This window comes from Sorex araneus, chromosome 5 (genome assembly GCF_027595985.1).
Source record: "Sorex araneus isolate mSorAra2 chromosome 5, mSorAra2.pri, whole genome shotgun sequence".
Taxonomy (NCBI): domain Eukaryota; kingdom Metazoa; phylum Chordata; class Mammalia; order Eulipotyphla; family Soricidae; genus Sorex; species Sorex araneus.
The window spans coordinates 1095733-1115826 of record NC_073306.1 but is presented as its reverse complement, the minus strand read 5'-3'; the positions used below and the strand labels follow the sequence as shown (position 1 = coordinate 1115826).

General features: G+C 69.4%; 3 protein-coding genes across 3 annotated transcripts in view; 1 reads left to right on the top strand and 2 right to left on the bottom strand.

Moving 5' to 3' along the window:
- Positions 1 to 9382, bottom strand: part of TP73 (tumor protein p73) — a 32466-nt gene extending 23084 nt beyond the window's left edge. Inside the window, exon 1 of the mRNA XM_055137787.1 lies at positions 9298 to 9382. The gene's annotated coding sequence lies outside the window, so the exon portion shown is untranslated. The remainder of the gene's footprint in view (positions 1 to 9297) is intronic.
- A 1605-nt stretch (positions 9383 to 10987) lies between these two features.
- WRAP73 (WD repeat containing, antisense to TP73) lies at positions 10988 to 17243 on the top strand. The gene is made up of 12 exons (XM_004607205.2): positions 10988 to 11146; positions 12848 to 13000; positions 13111 to 13227; positions 14480 to 14552; positions 15196 to 15299; positions 15377 to 15463; positions 15534 to 15668; positions 15736 to 15813; positions 16188 to 16275; positions 16533 to 16658; positions 16746 to 16937; positions 17020 to 17243. Exons 1-12 carry the CDS (start codon positions 11078 to 11080, stop codon positions 17148 to 17150), a joined length of 1353 nt encoding a protein of 450 aa, XP_004607262.1. The 5' UTR covers positions 10988 to 11077; the 3' UTR covers positions 17151 to 17243.
- A 584-nt stretch (positions 17244 to 17827) lies between these two features.
- Positions 17828 to 19866, bottom strand: TPRG1L (tumor protein p63 regulated 1 like). The gene is made up of 5 exons (XM_055137820.1): positions 19614 to 19866; positions 19442 to 19533; positions 19191 to 19367; positions 18561 to 18714; positions 17828 to 18335 (listed from the first exon to the last, which is right to left on the bottom strand). The coding sequence occupies exons 1-5, from the start codon at positions 19800 to 19802 to the stop codon at positions 18147 to 18149; spliced, it is 801 nt and encodes a 266-aa protein (XP_054993795.1). The 5' UTR covers positions 19803 to 19866; the 3' UTR covers positions 17828 to 18146.
- Between the last annotated feature and the right edge of the window lie 228 nt (positions 19867 to 20094).

Sequence of the window (20094 nt, the reverse complement as noted above, 5' to 3'; positions counted from 1 at the left end):
GGCCTCTCCTGCCCCAGGCCACCACGTGGGAGGCGGGCGGGGCAGCTGCGGGGCGGTGGGCGGGGCGAGGCGGGCGGCGGGCCCCACTCACCCGGGGACAGCTCCCCGCGCCTCTGCCCGGCAGCGAGGGACGAGGGTCCACACCCAGACAGGGGGACAGGCAAAGAGCCGGGCGGGCAGGAAGCTCTTCCTCCTCCTCCTCCCCTCTCTCCCCCCCTCCCTCCTCCTGGCCCCCGGGGGAGCAGACCCACTGCCCTACTGCGCGGCTAGGTGGGCATCTCTCTGGGCACTGCCTGTCCGTCCCACAGAGAGCTGGGACCAGGGGTCCAGTGCCCACACGAGGGCTGGGGGCAGTGGGCAGCGCGGGGTCCACCAGGACACAGGAGACGGAGCCAGAATCTGGCCTGCCCATGTGGCCCGGCTCCCCCCACGGTCCCCACCGGGCTGCACACGTCGCCGAATCCCCAGAACACCAGAGCCCGGGGCATGATGGGAAAGCTGACGGGCACACAGCAGCGCAGACACCCAGCGACGGCCACAGCACACGCAGCTACCGGCTGGATGGGACCAGGGACCCACTGCGTGGACAGAGCCTGCAGCGGCTCCCGCCCACCAGCTGCCCCCCTCTGTGCTGGCAGAGACCCACCCCCAGCCCCACCCCCTGCCACCCTGGCCCCGCCTCCCGTCCTCGTCCACAGGTGTGTCCACGTGCCCGTGCTGGACCACCTGCCACTTCCTGGCCCTCGCTGACTTGCTGCCCCTCTTTGCATGCACTGAGCAAAGCTGAGCACTGCCCCCCCGGGACCCCTGTAAGGGCCCAGGGCCACCTGTACATTAGGCTGCTGTGAACCAAGGTCCCAGCCCAGGGTCACTGGCCTGAGGACCGGAGGGGAATTTCCATGCCATGGGCCCTCCCAGCCCCCACTGCGGATCCCCTTCGGCCCAGCGTGGAACCCCTAAGCACGTACACACGGTCTCTCCCGGAGGCTGGCCAGCACCGGGCTGCGTCCCCCGCGGGCAGCTCAGCCCGGACACTCCGGCCTGGCCAGCCCCGAGCTCTGCGGAGACGCGGGCGGGGGCGGGAATGAGGGGGAAGGGCGTGGACGCGGGGGTCCAGCAGTCTTGAGTGTGGAGAAGGGCGGCCCTGGTCACTTCCTGGACGAGACACGCCCCGAAGGCCCCTCCCGCCAGTCACCCCTGGCCCTGCCGAGGCACCTCCTTCCCCTCCTCGTGGGCCTGCGTGTCCGCGGCTGCCCCTGTGCCAGTCCTGACAGACCCCGGGAGTGCCCGTTTCCTCCCCCAGGTCCTGTTTGCCCGCTGCCTCACAGCCTCTGCCCTGCACTGGCCCCCAGACGCCAGACGGGGCACCCCCAGCTCCGGGCCGGCCCCAGCCTGCACCTTCACGCGAGCATCTCCCATCTCCGCAGGGCTCCTGCCTCCTCGTGCCCCTGGGCCTTCACGCTGCCCACAGGTGGGCGCTGACCCGCCACGGGACCCCCGGGGACCCAGCGCACCTGTCAACTCTGGGCAGTGTGAATCAGGTCAGGCCTATCAGGAGGGTGTTTGCAGGGTGTTTGCAGGGGGGAGGAGAGTCACACAACTTCTCCCCAGACCCCCGCCAGGAGTGCCCCGGCCTCCTCCCCGGCCGTCTGAGGCCGCAGCTCTAGGGAGCACACGGCAGGGGCGCCTAGTTCTGACAGTCAGCCCGCTCCCCTGCCCGCGGGTCCTGCGCTGGGCACGGAGAGCAGCCACTGGCCCGGCACGGGGCCCCATGGGCTCTCAGCTGCAGGAGGCCCCGGCGTCGGGGACGCGGGGTCAGGATGAGGAGTGTGGCGCGGGGTGCGGGAGGGGACACACGTGTACGTATGTCCGTGAGTGCATGTGTTAGTGGTATGAGAATATGTACATGTATCTGAATGTATATGCAGGCATGTGTGCAAGTATGTGTGCTGTGTGTATATATGTACATATATGTAGTGTGTGAATGTATATGTGGCTGTATAAGTGTGTCCATCTATGTGTTGTATGCATGTGAGTGTATGAGTAACTCTACTGTGTATGAGTGTTCATGTATGTGTGCACATGTATATGCATGCATACATGTATATTAATGTATACTGAGCTTGTGCAAATGTGTCCGTGCAGGTACATGTGTGTGGAGATATACTATGAGTAGGCACATGTGTGTGAATGTGCCTGCATATGTGTATGCATGTGTAGGTGTGTAGGCATGAGCGCACACGTGCGTGCTGTGTCCTGGAGTCTGGGGACAGTCTTTCTGCCCAGCTGGAGACGGGTGGCCGGGCTGAGCCTGGCAGCCAGGACCAAGCGCCCACGCCCCCCGTGCACGTGGGAGAGCAGCACCCAGAGCCCGCGCCCGCTGCTCCCCTTCCGGCCCCTCGGGGCTGTGCGTCCCCATCCCGCTGGATCTGCCCCTGGTGCCGGCGCCCACCCTAAGCCCCCCACTTCGAGTCTCCCCAGGGATGGTCTCCTGCACCCACCAACACGCCCACCTCCTCGGGCCTCCCGCCAGTGTCTGCTCAGCACCCGGCACCCAGCACCACGCTCTCAGCACCACGCTCTTGGTACCCAGGACTCAGCACGGCAGCAACACCCTCTGGCAGGTGCTCCAGGCAATCGGCCTCGCGCACACCCCGAGGCCCCACGGCATGACGGGGCCAGTGTGTCCCGGCTGCAGAGCCTTCGGGCCGTCCGAGTCGCCCCGTGCAGGGGCCAGGGGACTCCTGTGTCCCTGGGACACAGTGGCGGGGCGGAACCCTGCCCATGCCCACTTTCCACAGCCCAGTTCCTCATGCCGACCGGGCTGGGCAGATCAGTGCTCACACACACTCGGAGCTCAAACCCAGCGTTGTCTGTGTTGCCCACGTGTCACACGTGTATACACCACACCTGTCACCAGCGCACCTACCAGCGCACCTGTCAACGCCCCACACAGCTCATCGACACAGCCCATGTGTGTACACACATCACAGACACCACACATTGTATGCGTCGCAGTCTGACAGCACACATGTGCACACACACCACACAGGCATGCCCCGGTGCACATGCACACAGAAACACATGGTGTGTGGTGTGTGCGCGCTCACGATGTGCGTCTACACACAGCACACACGCAGATGCTCGCACCTGGGGGCCGTGGGAGTTCAGGCAGGGCCGCGCCAGGCGGCCAGGAGCGAGGGAGGAGGGAGGGGCCGGGGCAGCCCTGGCCGGCCGTGAAGAAGGGTCTGGCGTCTCCAAGGGGACGACACACCAGTGGCAGTCGACTCCCATCTGGTTCGCCCTGGCCACCTGGCGTCCCTGCCACCCCGGGACTGGACATGGCAGCTGGTCCCATCAGGGCAGGACCAGCCTACACTGGCCTGGCCACCAGCCCGGCCGCCCGCCCCCTGCCCTCAGACACGCTTCCGGCCACCAGGTGGGAGGCCCTGGGCAGGGTGCAGCACCCCGGGGATCCAGCCCATAGGACATTCGTGCCCCCCAGGAGGGCAGGGCCTACCTTGGCCAACACTGGGCCCCGAGGGTCTGCGGCAGGCAGCGGCCCTCGGCTCTGCGGGCGGGCAGTGGCGGCGTCCTGGTTGCCCGGGTGATGACATTGGAGCTGTGGAAGCGGCAGCCACAGCCTCGGGACAGGCATGGGTGGAGCGTGGCCCAGTGCCCCGGCTGTGGCGAGTGACCTGGTGACGGGGCCCTGCCCTCTGGCCCGCGGCCAGGCTGGAGGCGCCGGCTCCCGACTCCCCGTGCCGCTGCTCAGGTGGACACCCCCAAGTGTGCCCAGAACAAGAAGTGGCGCCCCAACTGACTCCCGCCGGGGCCAGGCACATCCCAGACCCCCCAAGGGCCCAGCCTCACTCGCGGACACAAGGGCCTGGCCGAGAGTCAGACCTGTGTCCGGCGTGTGTACACGTACACGCGCATGATGTGCGCACAGTTCAGGAGCGCTGCAGTGCCTGTGAACACACAGCACACCGACGTGTACACCACACATACGTGCAAGCGAAGTATGCAATGGATGTATGCAAACACACGAGCCAACACGTGTACATGTGTACATGCAAGCACACGCCTGCGCTCAGCCACAGCGTTCCGTGTGATGGGCAGTGCGGCATCATTCTGAATCTTGGAGCACAGGTTGGGCCCCCCGGGCAGCGGAGCCCGTGCCTTGGCGGTAGGTCCTCCCCGGGCAGATGGAGTGTAGGCGGGACGGTCCTCCCCAGGCCCCGACTCTGGCCTGCTGGACACAGCCCACAGCCGGCCCCAGTTAGTCTAGAGAAGGTCATGGGGTACGGGACCCCTCGGCTGGGTTTATGGCCTGAGACCTGGCCCTCAGCTGAGTGAACCCCTCACCCTCCAGGGCTCACACACATGAATGAAGAACCACACACAGCACGTGTGCAGACACACAGAACAAGTATGCGTGTACAAGTACAACACACTGGAACCAGGCACATGCATACACACACGGGCACACATACGCACCCAGGTTCATGCACGTGGCCAGGTACACACCCAGGTAATATGCACATGTGCACAGGCACACGCTCATGCACACGCTCAGGTCCGTGCACACACACGTCCAGATAAGGCAGAGGTGACAGGCAGGGCAGACTGGTGGCTGGTGCCTCCGGAGGGCAGTGGGCCAGGCCAGGGTCATTCAGGGCCTGAGGCAGGTCTTCCTGCAGTAACCACCCACTGTGGCCTCTTCTGCCTCTCTCCCAGCCAGGGTCCCCCTGGGGAGAGGCCCCAAGGACGGGGCATCCCTCCGCGGGCAGAGACTCTGGGGACGGGCAGCCCCGGGCAGCGACCCCCCTGGACGGGCAGTCTCCCAGCCACTGAGGGCACGTGCTCGCAGAGGAACCTGGGGCGCTGACCCCTGAGTCCCGGCACCTCCACTCTGACCCAGTGACCTCCGAGGACACGATCTCACGGACACGCTGGGTGCCCCTGGTCGGTCCTGTTCCCCGCGGGCCCTGGGGGTCCAGCTGGGGCCACAGGCCTTTCTTAAGCAGAACCTCTGCAGGGTGGGCGCCCCTTCCTGCTCGCAGAGGCCTTGGGGTTAGAGGTCACCTGGGATTCGCTCCTGGTCCCAGTCCCACGGGGTCCAGCCCATCCTGCTACCCCGGACCTCGCCCTGACCCACCAGGGTTCCTTGGTCCTTTTCTTCTGAGCCCACCTGGGAGCACCTCCTGCGCTACTCACTGCACTGGGGCCGCCCTGTACCCAGCAGAACCCGGAGACACACCACACACACACACACACACACACGCACACGCACACGCACACACACACCACACACACACCACACACACACACGCACACGCACACACACACCACACACACACCACACACGCACACACACACACACCACACAGACCACACACACCACACGCACACACACCACACACACACCACACACACACCACACACACGCACACACACCACACACACACCACACACGCACACACACACACCACACAGACCACACACACCACACGCACACACACCACACACACACCACACACACACCACACACACGCACACACACACCACACACACACGCGCACATACACCACACACACACACCACACACACACACCACACAAACACACACACCACACATGCACACACACACCACACACGCACACACACCATACACGCACACACACCACACATACACCACACACACACCACACATGCACACACACACCACACACACACACACCACACACACCACACACACACACACACACACACACACACACACACACACACACACACACACACACACACACACCCCGCACCTGGGAGTGGGCTCTCTCGGCAGCCACTCAGAGAACAAGGCCCAGAAAACGCAGACACTCAAGACACTCAGTCACTCAGTGACGGGGTGGGGGGCATCTGTTCTCAGCTCTGCCGTGACCCCACTGTTCCCAAGGTTGAAACCCACAGCTCAGCCACACTCAGCAAGCCAAGCCCGTCCCCGTGGGGTGCAGAGCCCGCCTGGCCCGGGAGCCCCGCACTCCTACTGCCCGATCGGCACAAGCTCAGGGCCTCGGCAGACACGGGGCAGCTGAGCCTGGTGCCAGGGCTCCTGGAGAGAGGCTGCTTCAGAGACAGCAGGCCGGGAGGGGTGAGGCGGGGAGACAGCAGGGTGAGAGCAGGGAGAGAGCGGGGTGAGGGAAGGGTGAGGCAGGGACAGAGCAGGGTGAGGGCAGGGTGGAGGCAGGGAGACAGCAGGGTGAGGGCAGGGGGGAGGCGGGAAGACAGCAAGAATGAGGCGGGGAGAGAGCAGGGTGAGGGCAGGGGGGAAGCAGGGAGACACCAGGGAAGAGGCGAGAGAGCAGGGTGAAAGCAGGGGTGAAGTGGGAAGAGATCAGGGAGAGAGCAGGGTGAGGATAGGGGTGAGGCAGGGAGAGAGTAGGGTAGGGGTAAGGCGGGAAGAAAGAATGAAGGCAGGGATGAGACAGCAGGGTGAGGTCAGGGGAGAGCAGGGTGAGGGCAGGGGGGAGGCAGGAGCCGGGTCCCTGTGGGGCCCTCGACGGGAGGGCACAGCGCACTCCTCACGTGGGGTCCCGGAGCGCAGAGGCGTCTCTGGGCACCTCCCACCCACATCTGATCGCTCCATCTCTCCGTGGGACCCTCCGCTTGGAGGGGAGCCGCAGACGGGGGGCCGGGCCTGGGCGCCTCCCATCTGGCCTCTGTCACCTCCGCTCCGTTGCCCCTGCGGCCCCCGGCACCTGCCCAGCCCTGTCCCAGGTGGCGCGTGGCTTCGCCCTGTGACTGGGGGGTAGAAGGGCGCCTCCAGCAGCGGGCGCCCGGCTCGGGGTGCGCCCCTGCACTCCACGCCCCGGCCCTGATCCCCGTCCGTTGTCTGTTGATTTTTATGGAAATTCATTACGTCCACATTAATCCAATTAGCGTCCTGTTTACCAGTCGCTGCTTTTTAATTTGCAGCTTCCCGGTAAGGCACGGGCCTGCTCGCAGCCCGGCCTCTCCTCATTACAGCCCCGTAATTAGCCGCCCGCCGCGGCCGCGGAGGGGCAGGTCGCTGCACGCCCGGCTCCTAATTGCGCCCGCCGCACCAATTACCTGGGGCTTCTCTGATTTGCATCCGAATCACGGCCTCGCCTCCTAATTTGGGACCCACTCGGGCGTCGCCCAAAGCAAAGCCGCTTTTTTCGTTTCTTGGGCTCTGGGGTTCCGGGAAGTGGCTTCTAAGTGGGGACCCCTCTTCCTGGGCCCCAAGGCATCTAGGGGGCCACTGCGGAGGGGAAGTGGGGGTCAGAGCCCACCCGTGCCCGCCGGTCGCCTCGCTGAGCGCTGGTGAGCCCGCAGCTGGAGGCTGGAGCGGGACCCCGGGTCTCAGTGGAGGCGGCACTGGAGGGGTGAGGGCTGAGAGCAGCAGCCTCCCCCCTCCGAAGGGCCCAGAACAAGCCAACCCCCACCCCCTGCTCAATTAGCCGAGGTGTCCCCAGATGCCGCCCCCCCCACCCCCGCCTGGCGCCGCGAGCAGCAGGTGAGCAATTAGAATCCCAGCGTCCCCAGCCACGCCAGCACTGGCCTCTGGGGAGTGTCCAGCAGGAGTGGGGCAGGACCCGTGTCTCACCTGAGCTGCCGGCGGGGAGGGCACTGCCCAGGGGCTCTGGACAGGAGGCGAGGCGGGGGCTGCCCAGGGCTCTTCTCAGGGGGCTCCCTGGAAACAGCTGCAGAGCCCGGACAGACCAGCCCTGGGGGGGTGTCCAGAGGGAGGCAGGGGCCAGCGGGAAGGGGGGACACAGGGGCAGGGCCCAGGGGCAGGCACTGTGGACGCCTGGGACTCAGTCCCCAAGGGCAGGCCCCAGGGGGAAACGGGCCTCCAGCCCTGCGCCCACTTTCTCAGCGGAGTCTGGGGTGCGTGCCGGCTCACAGCAGCAGCCCGAAGCGACACTGGCCACGGCAGGTGCCCCTCAGCACCCCTGGGACACACCTGGGGCCCGCACAGGGCAGCGTTTCGGGCTCCCCATCCCCCCACGAGCCAGGCAGAGGGACAGGGAGGGGACAGACAGCACAGCCAGGACCAACACCCAAGGAGCAGAGACCCACTCGGTGGCCAGCTCAGCGCCCGAACACGGCTGGACGTCTCCTTACTGCTCAGGGCGGGGGAAGGGCATGTGCACGCGGGGAGGGCGTTGGCCTTGCACCTGGCCGGCCCGGGTTCGGTTCCTGGGCTCCACAGGAGCACCGCCAGGAATGACCCGAGTGCAGACCAGGAGTAAGCCCCGAGCATCACCAGGTGCCCCCAAACTAAAACAAAACAGCCACCCCGGGGGCTGCACCGCCGGAAGCCGCTGTGCCCTTTGCAGGGGGCCTGGGGGAAGGGCCCAGGGGCATGTCCCCCAGAGACCACTCCAGGGAGACCGCTGCGTCAGGCACTGTCCGGGGCACAGGCACATGGCCCCTTTCTGCTCTGTCTGGGGGGTTCCCCGCACTGACCCAGAGCCTCTCCAGCCGCCCCTGGGCCAGGTCACCGTCCCTGGTCTGCGGCTCCCTTCGGCCCTGAGGAAGTGCAGACGGGCAGGCGCCACCCCCATTCTACAAATGCTCCAGGAGCCCCTGCAGCAGACTCAGAGCCCCGGACCCTCGCAGAAGGGGGGCCACCCCAGCCCCCGCACGGGTCCCTGTCATCGGGTGAGCACCAGGGGAGCAGGACTGCCGCGTGCACACCCCACTTACTCCCCATCAGAGCACACCTGGGCCGCTGGCAGGGGGGTACAGGGACTCCAGCAGCCCCCCAAAATCCAGCCCAAATGCGGGGGACAAAAGGGACCTCGCAATCTTTGCGCTCAGCCTGGTGACAAAGATGTATGCCAGTCTGTGCCCGAGTGTCTACAGCCAGACAGGACAGGCTGAGGGGACAGTGAGCCGGTCGGCCCGCGCTCGGGCCAGAAGACTGGCAGGGCCGAGAGAGGCCCCGCTGCCCCCCCCCCGCCTCTGGACAGCCCCGGGTGCCCCTAGAACCCGGCTCCTTACTGGGGCCCCTGAGAGGGCCCTGGCTGGGGTCCACCCAGCAACGCCACGCTCCAGAGGCGGGGCCGAGCCCGCCTGCACTCGCACCCGAAGACCCTCTTCCTGGAAGGCCTCACGCCCGGGACCCCGGCGAGGGGGCTCCGGACCCCGCACCTGCAGGGCGCCGCCTCCTGCAGACTGGGGGCTTCCGCCCTGCCCTCTCTCCGGGCGCCAGCGGCGGGTGCGGCGCTGCCCGGCGTGCGGGCTCCCGGCGGGTCCCGCGCCGCCTACCTGTTGCCGTCGGGCCGAGGCGGGACGCGCGCTGGCCTGGCACGGCCGGGCTGGGCAGGGGCGCGGCGGCTGGCCGGCGGCGGGCGGCGAGGCGGGTTATATGGGCGCGGGGCGGGGGCGCGGCGGGAGGGGCGGCGGCGGCCGGCCGGGCGCGAAGGCAGCGCGGGCCGCTCGGCCGCGGCGCGGGAGGATCTGGGCGGCGGGGCCTGCCGGGCCCAGGCTGCCGCCGGCGCTCCGCCCCCCCAGCTGGCCGCGTCCGAGTCGGGGTCCCGGGGCGCTCGCCCCGCCTCCTTCCCGCCGCCTTTGGCGCGCGCCGCGCCAGCCCGCCCTGCGGGCCCGCCTGCCCCGAGCTGGACGCGGGCCGCGCCGGCCTCCCGCTGTCGGGGCGGACCGGCCGCCTGGGCGCGCGGGAGCCGGGCTGCGGGGCCCGCGGGGCCTCGGGTCGGGCGGCGGGAGGCCCGCGGCGCGGCGGACCGAGCCCCCTCGCAGCGCCCCGGCCCGCGGGGACCGCGCGGGGGGCCGCGGGAGGGGGCGGCCCGGGGCCACCTTCAGGCGCCGCCCGGGAGGCTCGTGCTGCGCCCCGCGCCCTCCCCGCGCCATGTCCACGCGTGTGCCCGGGAGCGCGGCGTCCGCGTGGGAGCGCCGCCGTGCAGCCGGCCGCAGACCTCCCGCGCCGCCCCCTGCGACGCCCCGCTCTTGGCCCCGACCCGAACCCGCGTCTACCGCTCGGCCCCGCGCGCGCTTGCACCTGTTCGCAGTGGCTTAGTTAGAGACGGCCACACGCCCGGGGCGGAGGTGGCCAGCGCGGCGACCGGGGCCAGGACGCGGGACCCGCACCCGTGTCCCGGGAGCGCGCGGGGCCGCCGCAGAGGGCCGGCCGGGCGCTGGGCACGCCAGGTGCCAGGAGGAGCCTGTCTGGGTCCAGGTTCACAGAACCCGGGGTTCGCGCGGTCCAGCCCGGGCCCGCGTGGGCGAGGCCCGGAGGGGACGAGGACCGGGCACCGGAGACCAAGCCCGAAGGCCACCCCCGCGCGTTCGCTCAGTTCCAAGGGCCAGATCCGTTGTCCCTGCGATCCGAGCAGCCCTGGGCGAGCGGGGTGCACCCCCGGCGCAGCCCAAACACAAACGATAACGAATGTTCTAGTGTGTCGATGCGTTTGTGAGCGCTCGGTGTGCGCGGGGTCACCGCGGGCGCGGGCAAGTGGCGCTGCGGGAACCACGGCGCAGACGCCCGAGAAATCAAACCAGACCGGCGGGCGTTTCCAGCGTCAGGGTGAGGGTGCCGGGGCAGTACCTGGGGGCGTAATTACACAAGAAACGATTCGTCCCCGGGATCGGGGAGATCGTTCGAGGGGCCGAGCGTATGTTCTGGGTGCGGGAGACTCCAGTTCGATTCCAGCCCCGCAGGGTCCCCCCAGCACCGCCGGGAGCGACCCCCAGCACCGAGCCGGGAGTCGCCCGCGGCCCGAGAGCCAGCAACCAAGGAGAGAAGTGAGCGTGCTCTGCGTGCAGTCCGGACGCGGGCGTGTGCCCCGCGTTCGCCCGCAGCGGGAGCGAACCCGGGAGCTGCAGCCCCGCGGGCCCGCGCCGAGATCCCGGGTCGCAAGAAGCGCGGCCGCGCCGGCGCGGGAACTACAAGCCCCACAATGCCGCGCGGCGCCCCGGCCGCTGATTGGCCGCGCCAGCTTCCGCCCTCACTTCCGGCCGCGGCTGGCGGTTGCGGGAGCCCGCGGGCGCTGGGCAGCTGTCGGCGCGGGTCCGCGCGGGCGGCGGCGCGGCCATGGACTTCTCCGAGATGTTCAAGGTCTCGGGGCAGCTTTGCAAGTTCTCTCCGGACGGCAAGTACCTGGTGAGCGGCCGCGGGGACCCCGGGACCCGGGCGCAGGGGCGGCCCGGGCGCTTGCAAGCGGCTCGCGGGGACCCGGGCAGCGGCAGGCGGCGGGGGGCGGGGTGGGGCGGGCAGCGCTGCAGGCGGGCGAGGGGCAGGGTGCGCAGCAGGCGGGCATGGGGCAGGGGGCGCAGCAGGCGGGCGGGGGGCGGGCAGCGCTGCAGACGGGCGAGGGGCAGGGGGCGCAGCAGGCGGGCGGGGGGCGGGCAGGGGGCGCTGCCGGCGGGCATGGGGCAGGGTGCGCAGCAGGCGGCCGGGGGGCGGGCAGGCGGCCGGGTTGCGCGGGCACGGGGGAGGGCGAGCAGCGCTTCAGGCGGGGTGGGGGGCGCGGCAGGCGGGCGGTGGGCTGGCAGTGCTGCAGGCGGGCCGGGGGCGCGGCGGGCCGGTCCGCAGGGGCGGCTGCCGGGGGCCCCTTCGCGTCCCTGCAGGTGCGGAGCGCGGGAAGCCCGGCCCGCGCCGTGCGTGCGTGCATGGGGGGGCCCGGGTGGGGGGCGTGGAGCGCCCGGGATTGCATCTTGCCCAGGCCGGGATTTGCGCCCCTGTGCCCGGTCTCAGCGGGCAGGACGGCCCAGAGACCTCCTGTCCTGTTCCCGGAGTCTCTGTCCTGCTTCAGAGCCTGGGAGATGCTGGACATTGGGGCCCTGGGTGGGGCCCGAGGGGCTCCCCCCGCCGGGGCGGGTGGCCGGGGCTGTGGAGTTGGAGTCCTGGTTTGTGGGGGCGCGATGGCAGAGCAGGTGACCCTGTTTATCGAGGCTTTGTCCTAGAATCTCCTCAAAACCTGCGACTAGTTTTTATTTTAAGTTTAGGGAGGCACGTGGTGGCAGACAGAACTCTGGCACTTGGGTCACCCTGAGCCCCCCAGCCCTGACAGGTTTTTTCCCGAATATTTCTCTCCATATGTGTGTTTGCACTTTAAAGTAACCTTTGGGAACCGCAGTGGATATTTGAAAGACTATTTGTTGTTCTGTTCGGATCTGGCCCGCCAGCTGGAGCAATTCGGGAATCAACTGGATGACAAGCGATACAAGTGATATTTGTTGTTGCTCAATTTGGACACTTTCTTGCTTTTACTCTGGCCAAGCCCTGACTGTATGGGAGCCGGGAGCCGCGCTGCTGTGGGGAAGGGGAGTCCCCTGCCTGGCAGTGGAGCACTGCCCGCTGTGGGAGCTCGGCTGCGACCCCCAGCACTGCAGGGCAGGGGGAATGCCCAGTTGAGGCGGCGCCCTCTTCAGCTGGACAGGGCCTGAGAGGTGCCCAGTGCAGACCTCTGTCCGGGGGCCCCGAGGCTTTCTGGAGACTTCTGCTCTGGAACTTTCCATCCCCCCGCCCCTAGGCTGGACTGCCGAGCCCCTCCTCCTGGGCTAGTCTTTCTTGTGGCCCCTGGGGCCCCCTCAGAACCAGCAGGAAGTGGGCAGAGACCCCGTGTTCTGGCCCCGAGGGAGGGCCTGGGCCAGGCGTTCCCCTGCAGACCTGCGCCCAGGCTGGACTCCCGGGAGAGAAGGAAGGCGGCGCCCACTGCTTCGTGTTTGTGTTTTCGGACTGCAGTGCTCAGGGCTCACTCCTGGCAAGCCGGGGGCACCCTGTGGGGTGCCAGGGATTGAGCCCTGCGGGCCGTGGTCGGGTGCTGCCCGCTGACCCCGCGGCCGCGGTGCTCCCGCACAGGCGTCCTGCGTGCAGTACCGGCTGGTGGTGCGGGACGTGCGCTCCCTGCAGGTGCTGCGGCTCTTCGCGTGCCTGGACCGGGTGCAGCACCTGGAGTGGTCGGCCGACTCCCTCTTCCTGCTCTGCGCCATGTACAAGCGGGGGCTGGTGCAGGTACGTGCGGGCGGGAGCTTCTCCGGGGCGGGGCGGGCGAGGGTGGCGAGAGAACAGCCGTCCAGACAGGGGGTGACAGGCCCTGCTGGTGCCTCCCCCCCCCCCGGCAGGTGTGGTCCCTGGAGCAGCCCGAGTGGCACTGCAGGATCGACGAGGGCTCGGCGGGGCTGGTGGCCTCCTGCTGGAGCCCCGACGGCCGCCACGTCCTCAACACCACCGAGTTCCACGTGAGTGCGGCCCGCGGGCACGGCACGGCCACGGCTGGGGGGGAGCGGCATGGGCGCGGACACGCGGGGCGGGGGTGGGGGAGCTGCGTGGACTCGGGCTGCATGGCAGGCCGGAGGACAGGCCCTGGCCCTGGGATCCCATCCGTGTGCTCAGTTTCCTGGTTTGTTCCGAGGACACTCCTGGCAGTGCTCAGGGCTTAGTCCTGGCAGTGCTCAGGGCTTAGTCCTGGCTCTGTGCTCAGGGGTTGCTCCTCTCGGGGCTGGGGGTCTCTCTGGTGCTGGGGTCGAACTGGGCGTGGCTGCTGCAGGGAAGCACCCCCCACCTGTGTTCTGCATCGAGAGGTTTGCCTGCCGGGTGCCCGTTTGGCCCCTGTCCCCTTCCTGTCGTGAGCAGGCCCGTCTCGTGCCCAGAGTGATGGGGTGGCCGCAGTGGGCGTGGACTGGTGCTGTCCCCAGCCCGGTGCCTCCGGGCAGCTCTCAGGACGCGGGACGCGTCGCCTGCACGCTTGTCCGTTCCCAGATGCACAGGCCCGTCTGTCCGTCTGCCCCCAGCACACTCCCGATGACCAGAGCGGGAAATGGGGCCGGCAGTGCGGCTCTCAGCTGGCCCTTCCCGGCCGGCTCCACTGTTCCCTGTCCACCAGGGGCAGGGTCTCTCCGGCCCCCCGGACTGCGCCATCGCCTGCTCTCTGCCAGGCTTCTGGGGGGGACGCGTGTGTTGGCCTCAGGAAGGTGCATTTCCCGTGGGGGCAGGGGGCCGCGGTGCAGGGGGTGGGGTGCTGAGCACTCAGGGCGGAGCTCTGCCCTTCCCCAGACAGACAAGGGCGCCGCACATTGTGTGATTTGTCCCTGTCCCTCTGCTGGGTTTGGGGGCGGCGTCGGTGCCCGGCAGGGAAACGGGTCAGAAGCCCCTGCAGAAGGCCGGGGGCGGGGCGGCCCGGGAGGCCTGCTCAGGGCCAGGGATTTGGGTCAGGCCCCAGGACGCGGGCAGCCAGCAGGGCTGGATTGCGGGTCCCTGCCCCGACCGCGGCTGCGCTGCTCCTGGAGTGTGCGGGAGCCCCGCCCGTGTGGGCGGCTCGGAGCGGGACTGGGCGACCCGCTGCACCCCAGGGGCTCTGCCCTCTGCCCCCAGCTGCCCCAGACCAGCCGCCGTCGGGCAGCGCACTTTCCAGGCCTCCCGTTGGGGGGCCCTGGCCAGGGGACAACTCAGACGCGGTGACCCGCCCGCAGCCCCCACCCCTTCTCCCCACAGCTGCGCATCACCGTGTGGTCCCTGTGCACCAAGTCCGTATCGTACATCAAGTACCCGAAGGCGTGCCAGCAGGGTGAGCCCGCGGCACGGAGGGGCCCCTATTCCCACCCCACGGCCCTGGGTCCCTCCACTCCCACGGCCCTAGGGCCCCCCACTCCCACCCCACAGCCCTGAGGGCCCCCCACTCCCACCCCACGGCCCTGTGCCCCCCACTCCCACCCACGGCCCTGAGGGCCCCCCACTCCCACCCCACGGCCCTGAGGGCCCCCCACTCCCACCCACGGCCCTGAGGGCCCCCCACTCCCACCCACGGCCCTGAGGGCCCCCCACTCCCACCCACGGCCCTGTGCCCCCCACTCCCACCCATGGCCCTGTGCCCCCCACTCCCACCCACGGCCCTGTGCCCCCCACTCCTACCCACGGCCCTGAGGGCCCCCCACTCCTACCCACGGCCCTGAGGGCCCCCCACTCCCACCCACGGCCCTGTGCCCCCCACTCCCACCCCACGACCCTGAGGGCCCCCCACTCCCACCCCACGGTCCTGTGCCACCCCCTGCGTATTTGCTCGAACCCCAGACCTGCTCTTCACTGCCGTCCCCACGGGCCCTGGAGGGTGCTGTTTGGAGGCGCCATTGTATTCCTGGCCCCACCCTGGGCTCCCCGGGCCCGTGGCTCCTGCCCCGTGCCCGCCGGTGAGGCCCCGCTGTGCCCCGCAGGCATCGCCTTCACGCTGGACGGCCGCCACATGGCCGTGGCCGAGCGGCGTGACTGCAAGGACTACGTGAGCGTGTTCGTGTGTGGTGACTGGCAGCTGCTGCGGGTGAGGCGGGGACTGCGGCGGGCGGCCGTGCCCCGGGAGGCGAGTGGCTGCCGCTCATGCCCATCTCTCCCCGCCAGCACTTTGAAACGGACACGCAGGACCTGGCGGGCGTTGCCTGGGCCCCCAACGGCTGCGTGCTGGCCGTGTGGGACAGCTGCCTGGAGGTGAGTGCGGCTCCGCGCCCCGCCAGCCCAGTGCCCGTCGCGCCCGCCCCTGACCCGCTCCCGCCCGCAGTACAAGATCCTGCTCTACTCCCTGGATGGCCGCCTGCTGGCCACCTACTGCGCCTACGAGTGGTCCCTGGGCATCAAGTCCGTGGCCTGGAGCCCCAGCAGTCAGTTCCTGGCGGTCGGGAGCTACGACGGAAAGGTGGGGCCATGCCCCTGCCCCGCTCGCGGCCGGCGCAGGCCCGGGTCTGACCGCCCTTCCCTCCCAGGTGCGCGTCCTGAACCACGTGACCTGGAAGGTGCTCACAGAGTTTGAGCACCCCGCCACCATCAGCAGTTCCAAAATCGTGAGTGCTCCCAGGGAGGGTGCAGGATCACCTTTCACTTCCGGGGCACCTGGGGAGCCGGGGGTGACGTCTCTGAACGGTCACGGGGACCATGCATAGCCACCCCAGACCCTCAGTAAACCCCCCGACGCACAGCACTGTGCAGTGACCCCACTCCCTGATACCCGTGGACAGTCATGGCCTCCTTAGCTCCCGCCCATCCCCGTACCTGACTCCAGGCCACAGCCGCCTGTTCACTGTCACCGCTGTCACGTGTCTCTAGCCACATGGCTGATGGCCCTGTCTGTCCCGCACCTCAGGCCGGCCTCAGCCCCGTGGGCGGGGGGGGGTGGCCAGTGCTCTCCCGAGGTGGCAGCTGCTGTGCTGTCGTCCAGGTCGTGTACAAAGAAGCCGAGAAGAGCCCCCACCTGCCGCTGGGCCAGCGCCCCCTCCCTCCACGCCGGGCCTCTGTGGAGAGCAAATGTGAGCAAGGCCGCAGCGGGCAGCCCCGGTCCCTGCACTGCTGGGCGGGCTGGACAGACCCTGCTAGTGCCAGAGGGCCTGGCGGGCTCCTGCTGCAGGGCAGTCAGGAGGGGGGGTCCCGGTGGCCAGCAGCTGTGTGCAGGGTGGGGGCGCTGCAGGTATCCTGTGCACCGAGGCCTTGCTCCCCTGCCGTGGGCCAGACTGCACCTCGGCGCGTGCTAAGGCCGCCCGCCCCGCCCACCCCAATGACGTTCCAGATGAGATCGCTTCGGTGCCCGTCTCCCTCCAGACTCTGAAGCCTGCGCCTGACAGGGCGAACCCCAAGGTCGGTGTGGGGCTGCTGGCCTTCAGCCCCGACAACTACTTCCTGGCAACGAGGAACGGTCAGTGCGGGCGCCGCGGGCCTGTGGGCAGGGCCGGGCCGAGGCTGCAGAGCCGGGTCGGCCTGACTTTGTGCCCCCCCACCCCAGACAACATGCCGCACGCCGTGTGGGTCTGGGACGTGCAGAAGCTGAGGCTGCTGGCGGTGCTGGAGCAGCTGGCGCCCGTGCGCTCCTTCCTGTGGGACCCCCGGCAGCCGCGGCTGGCCGTGTGCACGGGCGGGGCCCGAGTGTACCTGTGGTCACCAGCCGGCTGCGTGTCGGTGCAGGTACCCGGGGAAGGTAAGCCGGTCAGGCCGGGGCTCACTGGGCCTCTGCGGCCGCCGCCCAGGCACTGCCGCCCGCTGACCCCCCGTCCTTGCAGGAGACTTCCAGGTGCTCTCCATGTGCTGGCACCCCTCGGGGGACTCCCTGGCCCTCCTCGGCAAGGACCATTTCTGCCTGTGCTTCCTGGAGCACGAGGGCGTCGGTGCTGCCGCAGGGAAGCGCGCGTAGCTGCAGCCCCCGGCCGGGCGCGTCTGTAAATATGTACAGCTCGTTTGTTACTGGAAATAAATGTTGGCTGATGTTCTGGCCAGCAGGTGCTGGCGTCCGAAGTGTGGTTTGAGGTCTATAGGGGTGTGTGTGGGGGGCTGTGGGTGGCCTTAGGGGAGTCACCACCCAGACACCCTCCCAGTGGGCCGCAAGGCAGGTCTGGGCCAGCAGTCAGGGCTGAGCGGCCCGGGAGGAGGATCAGGGCCCCAGACCCAGGTCCATGGGCCGGTGCAAAGCCAGCTGTGAAAGGAAGAACTGGCTGGTTGAGCGAGCCCCCGGGGGCCTGGTTACTGCATGCATGAGGGGGCAGCACCCTGGGACTGTCCACGCTACCCCATGCAGTGCTCGGCTGGGCTTGCACTGTGCCTGCGCCTGTCGAATCGTGAATGTGTTACCAGCCCACTGAGCACTGCGGGGCCCAGCACTCTGGCAGCCTCAGGCTGTGGCCATGGCCCTGAGAAGCCCCACACAGCTGGGCGTGCAGACGGGCCCCCACGCAGCCGGGCACCGAGGCTGGGCCCGCGAGACCTGCTCTCCTGAGCCCCCACCCAGCACCGCTTGCAGACGACTGTCCCCAGTCACACAGGCCTCGGCTGACGGTGTGCAGACGCTAGGGCTGAACACAACAGACTCGTTTCTGAGAAGCAGGACTTGGGTCAAACGCCCGTTTACAGAAGCGACCCGGCGCCCAGCTGACGAGCAGGCGGCCCTGCCCGGCCCGCCGCTGTCTCTGACCCAGCTTTGCAGAGATGGAACTTCGGGTATAAAACGAGCGGGCAGTCAGTGGACGTGGCCGCAGGCTGGAGTGCGGGGTGCCCTGGGAGCACAGGGGGGTGGGCCCATGCGAGGGGGCGGGGCGGGAGGTGCAGAGCGAGCGCATCCGGGGCTGCGTCCAGCCAGGCGCCAGGCCCTCTGCCCCGACGGCCGCAGCCAGGCGGGGGCCACGGTTCCGGGGCCCTAGAAGCCGATCTTGCCGCGGGTCATGGAGTAGCCCAGCTTGGCCTCGTTGTTGATGAAGGACATGAGCCCCACGTAGGTCTCGATCAGGAGCGGCCGCTCCAGCACCAGCACGGCCTGGCCGCCCCCCAGGCTCTCCTTCTGCGCCTTCTTCACCGCCTGGATCAGCAACGCTTTGAAGCCCTCCAGCTGCAGAAAGCGGGGCCCGTCAGGACCCCCAGCCCAGGGAAAGCCCTGCGCCCGCCCGCCTGCCCCGCGACCCCTCCCTGAACTGCCCTCAGCCCCCGAGACCACGAGGGCGAGGCCGGGAGCTGGCGAGTCGCACACCCTCCGGCCACGGGGCACAGCCACGCCGGCATCTTTCAGTTTTGCCTTGGGGTTCACAGGCCACGGCGAATGCAGGCGGCCCCTCACCTGGCACAGGGACGCCGTCTTCTCGTCGGCACCAGCCATCGGGTGCTCAATGAAGGTGGCGTAGGGGACATTGGTGGACCAGGGGTTCCACCTGTTTAGGAAGGAGGCGCGGCTCTGCTTGTCCCACTGGACACGAAGCCCAAATCCTTCTCGCCTGGGGAGGGAGAAGGCGGCCAGGCTGTGAAGAGAGGCGGGGTGCTGTGTCCCCGCCCGGGTCTTCTCCCCAACAGGCCACGCCCAGGACGCAGCCCCGCCTCTGCGCCCTGACCAGGTGCGGGCTGGAGCCCGGGTGGGGCTGTCTCCCTGCCCAGGCCCCCTGCACCTGGACTCCAGCCCAAGTCCCCAGGCCCAAACCCTGACTCTTTAATGCCTGCTACGAACGCCCGGCTCTCCCGCTCCAGGAAATAACCCCGCGTCTTCCTGACAGCGGGCCACGGGCGTCCTCTAACTTACCAACTATGCCGTGACATGTAAGTTCAGAGTGTGCTGTCCTTTCTATTAAGAGGTAAAAACAGCCAAGAACCAGAGTGGCCCGGTGGGTGGGCACTGCCCAGCCCAGGGGCTGGCATGTCACCCTGCCGCCCTGGGCCCGGCGGGGACGGGCCCACCGCGCAGGGCCCGCGGGCTTACTTGTTGAGTGACTTGGGGGGGAACTGGAACTCCCCGTAGGAGATGGTGTCCACGGCGTCCAGCGCGACCCTGACCACCTGCTCGCACTGCAGGCTGATGAAGTCGTACTTGCAGATGAGCAGCGCCCGGTCGGTGACCAGCACCAGCCGCTCCTTCTCGTTGTTCCAGTGGTCGACCCTGCGGGGGGCGGAGGGCGGCGGTGAGCGCGGGCCGGCGGCGCGGGGGGCGCCGGCCCCGGGACCCCCGCTTACTCGGTGAGCAGCCACACGCCCTGGATGTCGCCGTCCTCCACCGGCCGGACCACCACGCGGATCTCCTCCACCGCCTGCTCGATGGTCCCGGGCTGGGGGGCGCGAGGGGGCGGTCAGGGCGCGGCCACGCGGGGCAACCCCGCCCCGGCCCGCCCCCGGCCCCCCGCCCTACCCGGAACACGAAATACTCCTTGACCCGAGCGCGGCGGGTGGGGTCGTGGACGCTGAGCGGCCACAGCGTCTGGCGCTGCGGCGTGCCCGCCCCCGGCCGCAGCCCGGCCGCCCCGACCGCCTCGCCGGCCGCCAGGAGCGCCGTGGGGCTCGTGCCCGCCGAGTCCACCGAGTCCCGCAGCTGCAGCATCGCCGCGCCCGCCGCCGGCCCCGACCCGCGCCCCGACGCGGCCACCGTCCGCGCCGCCGCCCGGCCCCCGCCCCGCCCCCGGGCCGCCGCGATTGGCTCCGCCCAGGAGGCCCCGCCCCGGGCCCGCCCCCACGCGCGCCCTCCGGCCCTCGACATTGGCCCGTCCCCCCGCCGCCTTCCGCGACTGGTCCCGCCCCGCCGCCGGTCACAATCGCCCCCGCCCCTCTCCGCGCCGGAAGCGGCCGCCACGCCACGCCCACTTCCTGTTTGCCTCCGGGAGGGGCGGGGCGGG